Raw genomic sequence first — 15,075 nt, 5'->3', positions numbered from 1 at the left:
ACGTTAAAAAAAAAAAAAGAAAAAGGGGAGATGATGATACTTCTAGAATATAAACTGCCGATTATATTAACAATGGTTTTAATTAAATTTTTTTACTCATCGTAACGTTTTGGAGAGAAAATATAAATCAAACAACCTAAGATACAGAATGAACATTTTAATTTATAATCCTATTAAAACATAATTCCGATATCCATTTAATTAGCAATAATGGATTTGAATTAATAAATCTATAGAGATTACGGCTAAAGGATGATTTAATAAGTGTCTGTTTAACATTCACAAAATATATTTTTATGCTAATTGAGCTGATCTAAAAATGAAATTCAGAAAGAAAAAGAATTTTCGAATTTTCTGGAATACTTACAAATAGTTTCATTTTGCTAGGATTGAGCTTTCATAAGAATCGTATAGAAAACAGCTCTTATTAAAACAAGTCTTTATAAAGGAGGAGACAAACATCTGGCAGTTGAAAAAATGTTCTGTTTGTTGTATTTATATAAGAAAAAAAAAGAAGTAACCATAAACCTGCATAATATTTAACCTTTTTGCTTAATTATTTTTCAGTATGTTACAAAGTACTCTGTGTTATTTACCTTTTATGATAGAAACGTCAACGCCTTGACATAATATGCTGTAAGAAAATTAGGTGAAAATTTACAAAAGCATAATATGCGCCCTGTCTTCGTTTATAGAAGATATTCGCAATACTTTAAAAATGTGAAAAGAATCGCCTGGTACTAAAATTTTGAATATCTTTATTTATTAATTTTATATTTCATTTGTACACGTTTGTTGGTGGTTCACATGTTTGGTTGCTATGTAGTTAAAATCTTTAGTTGCATACAACAATCTCTTATAGCCAACTCTCATTAGGAGCCACAGACTCGGAGCCTACCGTAGGTTTGGGAGTGATTAGGCCATAGTCAACCATACTGGCCTACTACGGGTTGGTTGACTTCACACATATCTTTAATTTTCTTCTATGTGCAGGTTACATCACGATGTTTTCCTTAACTGTAAGAAATGTCAAATCAAATTGCGAAAACTCTTGTTTTTTTGTAATATTTCCAACTCTTTTTTTCAGGTATATTTATTATAGAATTTAGTTTAAGATTATAAATTTAAAATGTCTACACTTGAAAGTGACCAGCAAATGGAATATGTTATAGGAGAAGTTTATAACCGATTAAATGAGATCTTACAAACATCGCTGATGATAATTTTAGCAGCTATTGCAGTACTGGTCTTTTCTGTTATGTATTTATTGGAACCTTTAAATCGATTAAGAAGACCATCTGCACCAGTAACACGTAACACTTATTTATCATTTACTAGCTTTCGCCCGCGATTCCGTCCGTGCAGAACTAAAAAAACAAATGCAAGTAGCCTTTGTGTTCTTTCAGACTATCTTCTACATCTATGCCAAATCTTATCAAAATCCGTTCAGCCGTTTAGGCTACAAACTCTAACAAACCAAACAAACCAAAATCCATCCATCTAAACTTTCGCATTTATAACATTAGTGTGCTGTTCATAGAAACTGTTGAAACCATTGCATAGGTAAGAAGACCAAGCTCGAATCAGTACAGAATCGTATACCTTTTGTTAAAATCTAAAAGTATTACACTAATTACAATACTCAGAGATATTGATGACTTATGTTTATCATTGGAGTAGATTTAACATGAGCCACGCAATATACAACTATCCTGCATATCAATAGGACTTAGAGAAATTCAAGAAGCGAGCCTCTTTATAAAAGGCCGTCAAGGTATCTGCCAGACCTTTGTTGTCACATCACCTCGAAGTTCACTGTTATTTTTTTTAAATAATTAACAGTTTCAGAACATCCTTGGTTTCATGATTGCTTAACTTTCAGATGTCAGAAGTTGTCCATGCGTCGAAACTTTGTTAACAAAAGAATCCTATCCAGTTACTTCTTCAATTTTGAAAGATATTGACTTAGATGTTGAGACACGTAAGACAAAATCAAACGATATATTTAAATCTATTATGATCATAGAGAAAGAAGCAGAGAAGACGACTACATCTAAAGATAGTTGTCAAGGTCGAAACAATTACAATATAGATGAGGATTTTATAAGAGAGATAGGATTGTCAGAGTGTTTTAAAGTAAGTTAAAACATCATCAAATAATTCTAAATTATTATAAAAGTCTGTTTTTCTTTACTTCATCAGAATTACCTTCAATTATGTTTTAGTTGCCGCATCTAAATGAAATCTAAAAAAAGATTAGTGCAACGGTACAAAGAAAATGCTTTTCTCTGCCTATCAAGCTATAGCTCAATTTTTATTATTATTATACGATTTATGTTTAATAATTATTATTTCTTACGAGGCCTTAATTATTAAAATATGTTTTCTTGACACTGCTTTTATTCCTAAACTAATTGGCTGACACAACATCTACGGGGAATTAAAAAAACTTAATAATTAGCGTATGTGTACTTTTTTAAAAGAAACTAATCGGAGAAGACATAGATAAATATCCTTGCATTTAAAAATCAAACGTTATGTATCTCTATTTTCATTATTAAACACAAAGTTAAACTTATTAGTGTCAGCTAGGGTTTTCGCAATTTTATACCCTAAAGGGTAATAGTATCATGTTATACTTCGTTAAAATTAGTTTTATTTACGAAAATATTTAAAGAACGTGATTTCCTATTACATTGAACTTACTAAAATTAGTTTCTGCTATTTTATGACATTATCTACTCTCCATTAATTTATAATCTATAATGAACCTGAAACTTCATATAAAAAAGATTTTGACGTCAAAACAAAAATGTGAATAAATTGTAATAATGTATAAAATAATACGAAAATGAGAAAAACTAGACTCAGAAATGAAAAGTGCCGTTGCCCTATGTTCACCGGTGAATAGTAAATTTTAAAAGTTACGATGGTTTGACTGCGAGACATTCTAATTAATCCTTGAAAGTCAACATTCACTGATCTTTTAATGTAAGACGTAACTAGAAATTTGGCAGCTGAAACTGGGACATGAGATCTAGATAAGGCTCAGGTCCTAGTTAGTAGAATATTTCATGACAAAGGGAGTCTTAGATATGAAAGTACAGGAATATGTTAATAGCCAAAGAAGTTATAGATGACTTGAAGATTGCTTTAATAAGAAAGAAATGATTGCAAATAAATAAAACGAATTACTATAAGAGAATATAACAAGAAGACCCTTTAAGTGTGGCCCAGACAATAAATGCGTAGGGCTATTACACCTACATAACTGGGAGGAATTTTAGTTTATACATCAATTTCCTAGTGCCTTATACTAATAGTGTATTTTATTCTCATTGTAGCATTTTATAACTATATATTTATTGCAGGCGCTTACCCTGTTCGTAGTAAAACGCATTTTAACGTAACTGGATTGAAACGTAAATTTAGAAGCATGAAACTATGGGATACTATAAAATGTTACATCAGCGATTGCTTGAATGTTATGATCGACAACTATACAGTTACTATGATCGTCTTGTTGATGCTGCTCAGTGTGTTCATACCATTTGTTGCTAAAGCAATTCATGATTCTTCAGAGACGAAAGCGTTGAGGAAAATTGTCAATGCTATTACAGTAAGTTTGCTGATCTAATGCTTTACTTAAATCGAAATAATTAACTTTATTATGTCGCTGTTTTATTAGTCGTTAACGCCTGCAAACTTGGCTTAAGTACTGTACACGCCGTACACGTACCCCCTCGGCGGTATTTCCAAACCAATACGACTTAGGGTCCTTCAAGAAGCGAGCCTATCATTTCCTCAAAGACCGGCAACGCATCTGTAGTTCCTCTGGTGTTATGGATGTCCATGGGCGTCGTTGACCACCTCGGTTATCTCGCCGCTTGTTTGCCCCCTTTTATTTAAAAAAAAAAACGCATGTCATAGCGTCTGCAAAGAACAGTTGTCATTAGCCTTGCTTAATCTACAAACTTGATCGACTTTATTGAATTCTTTTTACGAAGTTCTTGACTATAGGGATTCATTATAAAATGTATTCTTATTCTATATTTCCTTTGATATCTTGAATGTTAAATGTTTATTTTATATTTTATTTATCTCCTTTCTTACTTTTGTATAGAGGGAGGTTGCTCAAGCGCAAACCGATTACGAAGAGGTAGTTGGTGAATACAGTCTTTTTCAAAACTCTATGCATGATGTTGAAACTACTACTGTGAGTATTAATTAAACATTAACAAAAATTCAATTAGCACTATTCACTAGTCAAAATGTATTCATTTAAGACTGCTGGTATTTTGTCTACTTCCCTATTAGAAGTGTTATAATTTGTAATAAAAGAATAGACAATGTAAATACATATATCTTACTAATATTATAAACGCGAAAGTTTACACGGATGGATGTTTGTTATGATTGTAGCCTAAATTACTGAACGTATCTTGATGAAATTTGGCACAGATGTAGAGGATAGTCTGGAAGAACACAGGGTACTTACTTTTATTTTTTAGCACAGAGTAAAATATTGTTTTCACAGTTACTTATTAATCATTGTGAATTTATTAGAAAAACAGCTTAGGTTACTGCGACAGTTGTCGACGTATGTTAAAGTCGCAGGGTGTACAGTCGGTGGCAAAGAAAAATATGTTTCAACGCCTACTTCGGTCATTCAGATGCCTCCCTGAAACTAAATTTCCAGTAAGTTCTACGAAATTGTTTCCAGTTTCTTGCATAAACGTATAACAACCGAATTACGATGGCTACTACGTAAACTGTCGTAAGCCACAATTATACGATTAACATCTTGTTTTGGTTTTAATTATCTTGATGAATAATATTTTTTATACTAAATCCTTTTAACTTATATTCTTAATTTTAGTTACTACTTGTATTGTAATGTTAATTTACTTGTTTCCAGGCTCTAGATTATAAAAAGAAAGACTAAAATATGTTTATGAATCCAACGGGCCAATTCTAAGAACAGCACTATAAGAATTGTATTAGTGGTTAGATCAATTACATAGTTAAATCATAATTAAGAAGATTAAATGGTTACATTTATTGCTAAATGCATTTTTAATATTACCACAAACATTTTGAAAGTGAGTTTCCACTACTGTAACACCTGACTAAAGAGATATTTTTATTAGTCATTCAAGTAATAGTTTGATCAGTCACCAGTTGATGGGCATCTATATACCTACTAACAATTAATTAACAATATAAGATAATATAATATCTCCATGAAATTTGGCACAGGTTTAGAGCATAATCTGAAAGAACACATAGGCTACTTTTTACCCCTGGAATAGTTACGGTTCTCGTGGGATTCATTAATTTAGTGTTTTAATACTTTCTCGGTCATTCTGCAACGGTTCAACATATCTCATTGAAATTTGGCACAGATATAAAACAAAGTCTAGAGTACTCATTGGATAAGGTTTATCCCCAAAAAAAGTCCGGTTCCCGAGGGATACGTAGCTTTTTGTTATTTACATAGTTCGTATGTTTTTTAATACCACGCGGACGAAGTCGCGGGCAACAGCTAGTTAACAATGTAATGAAGCAAAAGTTGTCATTTCTAAACAATCACCTATCTTTTAATACAGATCAGTAATTATCAATACCGCCATTAAAATGAGAGCATAACAGTTTGACAAACTTTTTTTTATAAAATGAACAAAACTGTCAAAAATGTCAGAGGTATCAATTAAAAAAAGATCAAAAAATGTCGCAGCTCCAAGTCCAATAAACCGGAAAAAAGCATCAAAATTTATCAGTCACATAAAGATGCCTCTGAAAAAGTCCGTAACAACAATGTGCATAGAAGCAGGACTGTTCTTAGCCGCTGTGGTAATAGCCACACATCTCACTGTCAATGTGTGGGAATACTTCGTACTGAGATCTGAACTTAGCGAAATCAATTCCAGCTTACACATTCTGAAGGTACTACAAACTAATTATGAAATAGTCTTGGCGGTATTACTAAACCGCTACGACTTAGGGTTCTTCAAGAAGTGAGCATATCACCTTCTCAAGGCAAAACATCGGCAGTTTCTCTGGTATTGCGAATGTTCATGGACGTCGATGAACATCTCGGTGATCCCGCTGCTCGTTTGCCTATGTGCTCGCCTATTTTAATACATTTAGTAAAGTGGATACTGCTAAAATAACTTTCGGCTTGCAATGTACAGTGGAGTAAACTGGCGGTTTTCCACCTTAAAAGCTATAATCGTTTGAACATTTCGAAACGAGACGCGGAAGAAAAATCGATACAACGAATCTTATAAATATAATTTGTCCGAAAAAAGTCTGTTAGTAAAACATGGCTCGTTTCTTTAGTTATTGTTGAATTGCACCACTAACTTCTATCTAATTAGTGATTTGTAGAAGGCGGAGTTTGTCTAGTTGCAATGAACAAGGCATTTTTTTCTGAAGCGGAACATCGCGGATCGCGGATTCTCTCGACTGTACCTTAGTTTCTCTACAAATTTCTCATTTCTCGTTAATTTTGCATCTTCCAGGATACAATCAGTCACATCAGTTCCGAATATAATAAAGTCAACAAAGAGCTACATGAATTGAATTCCGTAAACAACGTATACGAGTACAGCACTGACTTTGGAGACAAGAACTTACCAGCCATGCGACATGAGAAGATTGGTCCTGTATAGCCATTTAACCTAATCTGCATGCAACATTGTCCATTGTTGAAACGTACAGAAATATACTGTCATCCTTCTCACATATTGAAAAAGTGATAATATTTTTTGTTTCTTTTAACAGTAGCAATTTTTGTAAATGTACCATTTGTCAAATCTATCTCACACATGTTAGTGTATAAATGTTTAGTTACTGATTGGTTCAATCACAGTTTAGATTCGTATTTTTGCGAAGTCTTTTTGGTCCTGTTATCTTAACCTCAATAAATGATTTGGAAAGTGCTTCGTTTGTTTTAAATATTTCTTCGAAAATAAAACTGTGAGGAACGAAGTTTTTTTTCGAAAGAAAGTGCAATTTTTTCTCTATTTGACCATTTGTACCTCGTACGCTGATGCCATGTGATTGGGATAAGCAGAGATGTTGAACTTGGTCGAGTTTGAAGGATGTACTCTTATTTAAAAAAACGAAGTTGGTATGAAATGTGTGATCAATGTGTTACAATGTTGTATTTCATTCCTGTTGTTGGCGTAAATATTTGATCAGAGTTCAAACTGAACCTAATTCAAGTTCAAATATTCCCGAAGGTACCTCGTAGGAATGGTAAATCGACTTTCAAGCTACAATGCCTCATGAATTAACAATACGCGTCGGAAAAAACATAGAGATGGGCACAATTTGTAACAGTATAATAAAAATTCACTTCAAATACTTAGACCAGCGTTTTCGTTCCAAGTTTTGTCTTCAAGATCATTTAATCTAAATCTAAAATATACATGCTACGCTACCTTAGAAGTACATCTGTTTTTTGATCCAGACTTCTGAAAGTCGTGCTTTTATGCTAGGTTTCAGATCTTATTGCTATAGCAACAACGTAGTTATATAGGCAAAGGGTACACTAAAAAAAAACTTTGACTTCCCCAACTTTAATTTTATTTTAACCTACGTTAGCTTCCATTGCATATGAATTTTGTGTACTTTTGTTTAATCTACGAAAGGGTTTTCTCGAATATTCCAGTGATACACCGACGTAAGGCAAAGGCTCTTGTGTTTTCGGATCCCAACCGTTTTCGTTAGCATCGAGTGTGTTAGCAAGAGTTTCCAGCACTTCTAGTTGCCCTTCAAATTTTGGAAACTCGCGAGACAATTTCAACACCTGATTCTCCAGATCTTTATAGCAATCTTTCATGAAACTTAAGTGAGTCTGAAAAAATAGTTTAATATTGAACTACTTATTAAAATGTATGCACATCTATTTTTAATACGTGAATCTCAACACATTAGGTTAAATGCGGATTTTAGCAGTCGTTCCGTATATCGGAGACATTTAGATATAATACGTTTAAACACATTTAGATATCATTTCTTTTACCGTGGTCTATGTCCAGATGTGGGCAGATAAAGGCTGATTATGATGATGATTGTAATGATGGTCAAACAAGTACTGAAATAAATTGAACTATACGGTTTTATAGTCGCTAGTTTTATGTAAAAAATACTTTTTGTTAATCTCTCAAATTAACAGATAAGGGAGCCTTAGCGAGCGATTGAAGAGTAGGTTGGGCTGGAGTTTTAAGTTTTAAATATGGCACTTTTAATATTCATCTTGGTACGAAGTTAAATTCGTTCAAAGATGCATTTTAAATTAGTCGTATAATAATTACCAACTAACCGATATATTCTCGACGTGCTTACTGATACAGTTTAAGTCACATTTAGCCTTACAAGTGGTGCAGTTGTATTCCATAAGCAGATAAACTATTACGATCAAGCTCGACAGTATCAAGTAACTGCAGATATGGCCGAGGTAACATGAATTGCTAGTATTACTTGTTTCTTGTCCATTTATCTCAGTAGATGGAACAAATCGACATTTCTTTCTACGGTTCCTTCTATATGAATCCATTTTTCTAAGTTTTATGATTTTATAGCTTTTTTTGGTATTATGAATTTCCAGGCCAATTCTGCATTACTCCTCAAGCCTAAAATATCTGTTAACTTAAAGCATTTTGTTTTTGGTGTATTAATATTTAAAATTTTAATTTACTACTAAAATTTGACACAAATACATTTCATTGGCAACTGAATGACGTTAGTTTATTTTTTGAAAAATGATACGTTAATTTAAATGTAATTTTTCAACATTTAATCCTAAACCTTTTTATCTTGAGGTCAAAAGTAATATAAAGTGTACCTAATAATTAATTTAAGAACGATATTCAAATTCTAACATTTTTTTTACAATTAAGTATTGATTTACCTGCCATCTTTTAACGACCTTAAAAATTAAACTTAGTTAAAATAACTAGGTAGTTCTATTTGTATATTTGCCAAAAAGATGGCGCTCAAACACAACCTAAGCCCGGAATTTCAAAAATTTTACGGGATGAAAGCTTTGTTATTTTATCGTGTTGTTAGAACTGATGTTTAAATTTTGAACAACTTAAACTATGTAAAAATCTTGATTATTAAGTTCAGTTTGTATCAACTTTTGGTAACCCAATAGGAAAATGTGGACGCAGTACGTACTTACTATAATATGTGTATAGCCTGCCGCACAGCCTCCACGCTTTTCGGGTCGCCGCCATTCCTTCGCGACGATCGAGCAGTAACGCTGATATTGTTATCTCTTTCGCCCTCATTGTAGTCCATACTTGGTTTTCATTTTACATTTCGAACTAGTGTTGTATATCAGAATTGTTTGTCGATATTTAATTTTTACTGAATTGTTCGATGAAATACTTGAATTTTGAAACTTCTTACAAGTAGATTAATTGTGTGTTAGTTAGATCCTATTGCTCTTTAATAAAATTAGTTTGGGTCTTAGTAATTTTTAATGTACGTTGAAAATTATTGTCCCGAATTATGCAGATATCTCAAGTTACTTAATTTAAAGATCATATCCTTTTATGTGAGTGTTACAAAAAGTAATAAAACCATAGTAAAATGATTTCCTTGATTTGATATATTTAACGCTTTTAACAGATTTCGAATATGAATAAATAAAATTAAACGACACTGACGAATTTTCTACCTTGGGAGTTTACGCTTGGGAATTATGTTTTTTGAAGTTCAAGAAATGTCGATAGTTAGTAAATGTACATCCCTATTTGTTGTCCGGGGATCGTGCAGTGGCCGGTCGCGCGCTGCATGATGTCATTCATCAGCACACACTCACACAGCAGTGGCACCACAGCCGACACGACAGCGACCCGCACGCCTGTTTACATTTCCAAACGCCAGATTATTCTCAACTGCACGCAGTGACATCACGGCGTACCGTGTCTGTGATTTAATTTATTATTTATCGTATAAACTTAGTTGTTAGTTCAAAATGGCCAACAACAGAGCAGCCAAATCTGGATTAGCCGCGGAAGCACAAAGAAAGGTAAGTTCTAATTCTAATTTAAATTTTTCGGTTGTATTATACGACTGATTTGAAAAGTCAGTGCAAGGTTAGACATCTTAGTTCAGCTTATAGCGTAGTTACTAGGTAATGTAGATATTGATTTGGGATGCTGGGCTCCAGAAATGTTACAAGGACTTAGCCATGACCTATTTAGAACTTGTGGGCACGTTTCGGGAAATTGTTATTCTTATTAGAATCTACTTAACTTAGCGGTTATTAAAACCCATTGCACGTTCGATGACTTACGTAAAATTTTCCGTTTGCCAATACATTTGTACCCGCAAGGTATGAAAGCTATACAAATATAATACGTATGCACTAAGTTATAACCTAAACGGTGAAATAAAACAGGTTTTAACGAATGCAAAGAATGTTATCTTTACGTACCCAAAATGCGGGCTGTTAACATTTTCAAGAAAGTCTTGATAATTTATAATGAAACCTAAAAGTAACGGCATATGATTATAAACTTTATATTTTTAATGATTAAAAAAACATTTTCGCATGACAATATTTCACAGTTTTGGTAACTCAATTAATAATCGTTAAATTTTATCTACCGTTTTTACTAAATAGTGACCTCATATAACGTATTGAGTAACTGATAACGTAACTTGTTTTAATTTAATGTTTTACTAACGCGGTAAACAAGGAGTCACAATATGTTTGGTTCACACTAGGCCAGTATAGTTCGATAGTAGCGCAGGCAGGCATGGTTTATATGGACTCACGTGCCAGTTACTTATCTATGCCAGTAGAATGACAGTCCACTTATTAAACGATATTGTCTTAGTGCGAAAGAAGCTAATATCTCACTTTTTGTATCAATAAATACGCAGTGGAAACTCACGCTTAAAAGTGATACCTTTTACCATGTCATATCTACAGAAAAATTTCTTCGTACTGTTTTGGTTATTTTTAAACATGTTTTTGTAATCTTTGTGTTATAACTACTTTAATTCTGAATACGTTATTGCTATAGCAAACTACTACAAAACAATTACAACTATATTACCAAAAAATTAAAAACCATTTACTTAGTCATGTAAGAAAGTAGTTGATACATAGAAAGGTCTATGACATTGTTAAAAATAAATTAAAGATTTTAAAGTAATTTACCAATTTTCGTGCAAAATAAAGTTTTCTTTAAAGAAACAACCTATAATATTATGACTTTTAATTATTTTCAAAAGAGCTTCATTTTTACTGGCATCAATTTCGTGGTTGGAATTTAATAACGTGAATGGAACGCGCCACGACAGGCCATATTCGCAGGACAACGGGATATGGTTATTCCGGGTCAGTCGATGTTGTGAAAGAATTTGTCACAATGACCTAATTCTTCGTGCTTCGTAACTACGCCTATTTGATTTTAACTCGGCTTAATATCTGAAAAAATGCTAGTAAACAGAATTGTAAGAAGCTGAAATAGGACATAGATTTTATATCCAACTAGATGTTGCCTATGACTTCGTCCATGCAATATTTAGATAAAAAAGTAGCCTATAATAAGCCCGTCTATGTCTACCCTTCAGAGAGAGTCCGGTCGAAATCCGCCCAGACATTTCTAAGATATAAAATCTTTTGATAATCTATGCTTTTCACTTGCACTTTTTACACCTCGGTTCAAAATAGAGAAAGGGTGCCCTTTTCAAACAACTGTCTTAGGTTTTTGAGCCAGAATGTTCTATTTATCATGGTCCGATAAATGCTTTCATATTCCCGAAATCTGTGAACATAGATTCTTGAATGTTTTTTTTTTGTATTTGCACTAAATGTGATTATTTTTATCATATTAGTGCTAAATATAAGTTTTTTTACTACATTTCGAGTTGTTTGTAAGTAATATTAACTTATGTTATCGCATATTGTTACATTAGGTCATCGCTAAATATTAAATATCAATAGTCAAGAAACGGACGTGATTTAGCGCTTTTTAATCGAAGTATGGCTAAAGAGATATCTTAAATTAGACAATTCTGTTTTTAGTAAATCTACAAGAGTATGTATCTTACTTCTTACTTCTTGCTAATCACACAAATCTGAAAGTTTAGATGGATAGATGGATGTTTGTTAGAGTTTGTGGACTACACTGATGAACGGATCTCAATGAAATTTGGCTTAGATGTAGAGGTTAGTAAGAACACAAAGGATAGTTACTTTTTTTAATACCACGAAGACGGAATTGCGGGCAAAAGCTAGTATGTTTATAATTGTCACGAGAAATTACATTGAAATCATTATAGTATTTTTTGGACTTATGTAAAAAATGTATTAGTCAACGGCACTAGTAAATGTTCAGATTTGGCATAAAATTCGCTCCGGCTATTCCATAATTAACAAGCTGCACTCTCGTAATGAGAGTCTACGCTCACTGAAATATGAAAAGGCAAAAATTAAAAACGTACTTTTTATCTCCTCCACGTACGTTTCGAAATTTTTGTTTTATATCAAACTTGTCAATGACTTTTTTTTTTCCATGCAAACAATTCGTTTTAAAGTAATCGTAAACAAAGGCATACTTTTCGACAACCTTTAGTATACCATATTAATAGATTTCCACTGTCTATATGTGTAAAACATAAACGTTATCTGGATTGACCAAATGTTTTTAAATCAAGACCATGTTTCGTCTACCTTAACAATCAGAATTTGCTCTCTGATTCTCTAGAATAGAATTAACTCTAGTTTAAGCACACTGCACACAGACTCACCTCACAGCGAAATCACACACCACACAAATGGACGACATTACGTATCAAATAAAAGAAAAAAAAGTAAGAAAGAAGAGGAAAAAAATCATTTTATTAAAAAAATTAAAAGGAATTCATTCGGCATGTGCTCGGTGTACTGTTTCAATGATTCCTAAAAACAGAACAATATAATAGCAGAATGTCGTCCAAAAAAAAGGATCAGCGATACACTTCAAACCTTTTTTGATCAAATTAGGATAAAAAAAAAATCAAGACCATGCAAATATTACTTGGGAGCACCAGTTACAACACATTGCATTATATTCCATTAATAACTAATCAACGTCTAAACAACTAAAACAAACTTTAATAACTTCATTAATAGTAACCCATGAAACTTCATCTTCACAATTATACATAGCTAATGTCAAGAGTTAATGGGCAATTATATTAACTACTAGCTGTTGCTCGCGATCGCGTCGTCTGCGCGAAATTAAAAAATGTCTATGTTACTCCCTAATAACGTAGCTATTTAAGGGAAACATTTTTTACATCGACCAAGTAGTTTTTGAGTTATTGATCATCATCATCATCATCATCATCATCATCATCATCATCAGCTCACTATATGTCCCCATCGAGGGGTTCGGAGCCTACCCTAATAAGGGATGACTAGGCCATAGTCAACCACGCTGGCCCAGTGCGGGTTGGTTGACTTCACACATATCTTTGAATTTCTTCGCCGATATGTGCATGTTGCATCACGTTTTCCTTCACCGTAAAAATGTTGGGTAAATTATGTACATATGAAAATTCGAAAAATAGAAAATCACATTGGTACATGGCGGGATTCGAACCCAAGAGCTGTAGATTACAAGTCAAGTGTTCAAACCACTGAGCAACCGACGCTCTAAGTTGAGTTATTACACATCCAAAAAGATTTGTAATCTTTCCTCTTTATGATATTAGTATACACTTGTAACAATTTTATGTAAGAAATTTAACTTTTTTTTTTAATTATCATGCCTGACGTTGCTCGAATAAATAACCATTTGTATGAAGGTTTGTTCCCAATGGAGATAACTACACTATTAGCTACGTAGAATATTTTTATATTATGTTTCACTTAAGTAAATAAGTACCTATAGAATTACAATAAGCGTTTGTCATCAAACGATGACAAAGATTGCGTCAGGTATTATTACACAGGTGGTAAATCAAACAGCTAATTGTGAATGTATCCCACGCCAAGTTAATTTCAACATTGGCTAATTCAGACTAAGTGCCTCATGAGAATATCTGTCTTATATTGGTTAAGGATATAAGCTGTAGCTTGGGACTGCATACGCGTGAAATTAAAAAAGCAATAAAATATAGCCTACGTTACAAAATGATAACGTAGCATTTATAGTGAAAGATTTTATTGAATTCTGACCAGTTTTTTGAGTTATTTCGGTACATACAAAAATACAAATCTTTTCTCTTTATAATATTAGTAGATATTGTTGACTGCGACTGTCCTCGTTAATTTAATAAAAATGTTTAAGGAGTGTTCGTCCAGACTATGTTCTATATCTGTGTCAAATTTCAGCAACATTAGTTGTGCCAACCATTTCCAATTTTAATCATACTTCATACTTACTATACTTACTTACTTACTTAATATTATAAATGTGAAAGTTTAGATGGATGGATAGATGGATAGATGCTTATTAGAGTTTGTAGCCTAAACGGCTGAACGGATTTCGATGAAATTTGGTAAAGATGTAGAGGACAGTCTGAAAGAACATATAGGCTACTTTTGTTTTTTTTTACTCCACGCGGATGGAGTCGCGGGCGAAAGTTAGTTAAAGATAGTTGTGAGTATTTCATACAAGTTTGACATCTAATCGAGAGCCGATTATCAAAACATTTTGTATTAAAATTGACAACGATGAAACCTTATTTGCTTTATTTTTGTGATCCTAATTAGGTAGTCCTTAATATATGTAGATGACTGTAAATGATTTATTATACATTACAGCATGCGGTTAGTGTAGTACTTTGTTCTATAGTGTCATCCGGGGAATTACTACATAATGAATTCCCCATTCATTAAGTTCATAATTTAGCGTAGGATCATGTACTTTGTAGTGGTTACTCATGAAATTTTCATTAATCATGAAAATTCAAAGGTCACCTTGGCTTTTAAAATTTCAAACTTACGTTTAATTTTTATCCGTGCATCTTCGAATATTTCTATAAACGATTATAGTACAGTTACAAGGGGCCGACTTTCTTCCTGGCCGCGGGCCACACTGGTTATTCTAGGTC

General features: G+C 32.8%; 3 protein-coding genes and 1 long non-coding RNA gene across 8 annotated transcripts in view; 3 read left to right on the top strand and 1 right to left on the bottom strand.

Annotated features, from left to right (window-relative positions):
• Positions 1-594: 594 nt before the first annotated feature.
• Positions 595-2,359, top strand: LOC106107099. Of its 2 annotated transcripts, none has more exons than XR_001225845.1 (4): positions 595-737; positions 1,088-1,240; positions 1,883-2,136; positions 2,226-2,359. It is a non-coding gene; the product is annotated as an uncharacterized LOC106107099 (long non-coding RNA). The 2 variants fall into 2 exon arrangements; XR_001225844.1 differs by having other exon boundaries at positions 1,088-1,255.
• A 424-nt stretch (positions 2,360-2,783) lies between these two features.
• On the top strand, positions 2,784-5,149 carry LOC106107094. Of its 4 annotated transcripts, none has more exons than XM_013287793.1 (5): positions 2,784-2,903; positions 3,372-3,619; positions 4,124-4,216; positions 4,567-4,698; positions 4,919-5,144. In XM_013287793.1, the coding sequence occupies exons 1-5, from the start codon at positions 2,852-2,854 to the stop codon at positions 4,943-4,945; spliced, it is 552 nt and encodes a 183-aa protein (XP_013143247.1). In that variant the 5' UTR covers positions 2,784-2,851; the 3' UTR covers positions 4,946-5,144. The 4 variants fall into 4 exon arrangements, with proteins under 4 accessions (XP_013143247.1, XP_013143250.1, XP_013143249.1 ...); XM_013287795.1 differs by having other exon boundaries at positions 2,785-2,923; positions 4,919-5,143; XM_013287794.1 differs by having other exon boundaries at positions 2,785-2,991; positions 4,919-5,143.
• Positions 5,150-7,576: 2,427 nt separating this feature from the next.
• LOC106106820 lies at positions 7,577-8,566 on the bottom strand. The gene is made up of 2 exons (XM_013287478.1): positions 8,333-8,566; positions 7,577-7,864 (listed from the first exon to the last, which is right to left on the bottom strand). Exons 1-2 carry the CDS (start codon positions 8,564-8,566, stop codon positions 7,598-7,600), a joined length of 501 nt encoding a protein of 166 aa, XP_013142932.1. The 3' UTR covers positions 7,577-7,597.
• A 1,249-nt stretch (positions 8,567-9,815) lies between these two features.
• The window catches only part of LOC106107286 (myophilin-like), a 19,985-nt gene continuing 14,725 nt past the window's right edge, over positions 9,816-15,075 (top strand). The window contains exon 1 of the mRNA XM_013288081.1: positions 9,816-10,048. Coding sequence (XP_013143535.1) covers positions 9,995-10,048 — 54 coding nt within the window. The 5' untranslated portion in view covers positions 9,816-9,994. The remainder of the gene's footprint in view (positions 10,049-15,075) is intronic.

Source organism: Papilio polytes, unplaced genomic scaffold (genome assembly GCF_000836215.1).
Source record: "Papilio polytes unplaced genomic scaffold, Ppol_1.0 DF822067.1, whole genome shotgun sequence".
In the NCBI taxonomy this organism is placed as follows: Eukaryota; Metazoa; Arthropoda; class Insecta; order Lepidoptera; family Papilionidae; genus Papilio; species Papilio polytes.
Note: the sequence above shows the minus strand (reverse complement) of the source record. Positions and strands in the feature narration are given on the sequence as shown.

What these genes read in the sequence shown, in the direction of transcription:
- LOC106107094 (XM_013287793.1), top strand. Translation starts at nt 2,852, where the DNA reads ATGAGAAAAACTAGACTCAGAAATGAAAAGTGCCGTTGCCCTATGTTC. An exon ending in CCGTTGCCCTATGTTCACCG is followed by an intron (nt 2,904 to 3,371) that starts GTGAATAGTAAA and finishes TATTTATTGCAG; the next exon opens with GCGCTTACCCTGTTCGTAGT. An exon ending in TCCCTGAAACTAAATTTCCA is followed by an intron (nt 4,699 to 4,918) that starts GTAAGTTCTACG and finishes ACTTGTTTCCAG; the next exon opens with GCTCTAGATTATAAAAAGAA.
- LOC106106820 (XM_013287478.1), bottom strand. Translation starts at nt 8,566, where the DNA reads ATGGATTCATATAGAAGGAACCGTAGAAAGAAATGTCGATTTGTTCCA. An exon ending in AGCACGTCGAGAATATATCG is followed by an intron (nt 7,865 to 8,332) that starts GTTAGTTGGTAA and finishes CTATTTTTTCAG; the next exon opens with ACTCACTTAAGTTTCATGAA.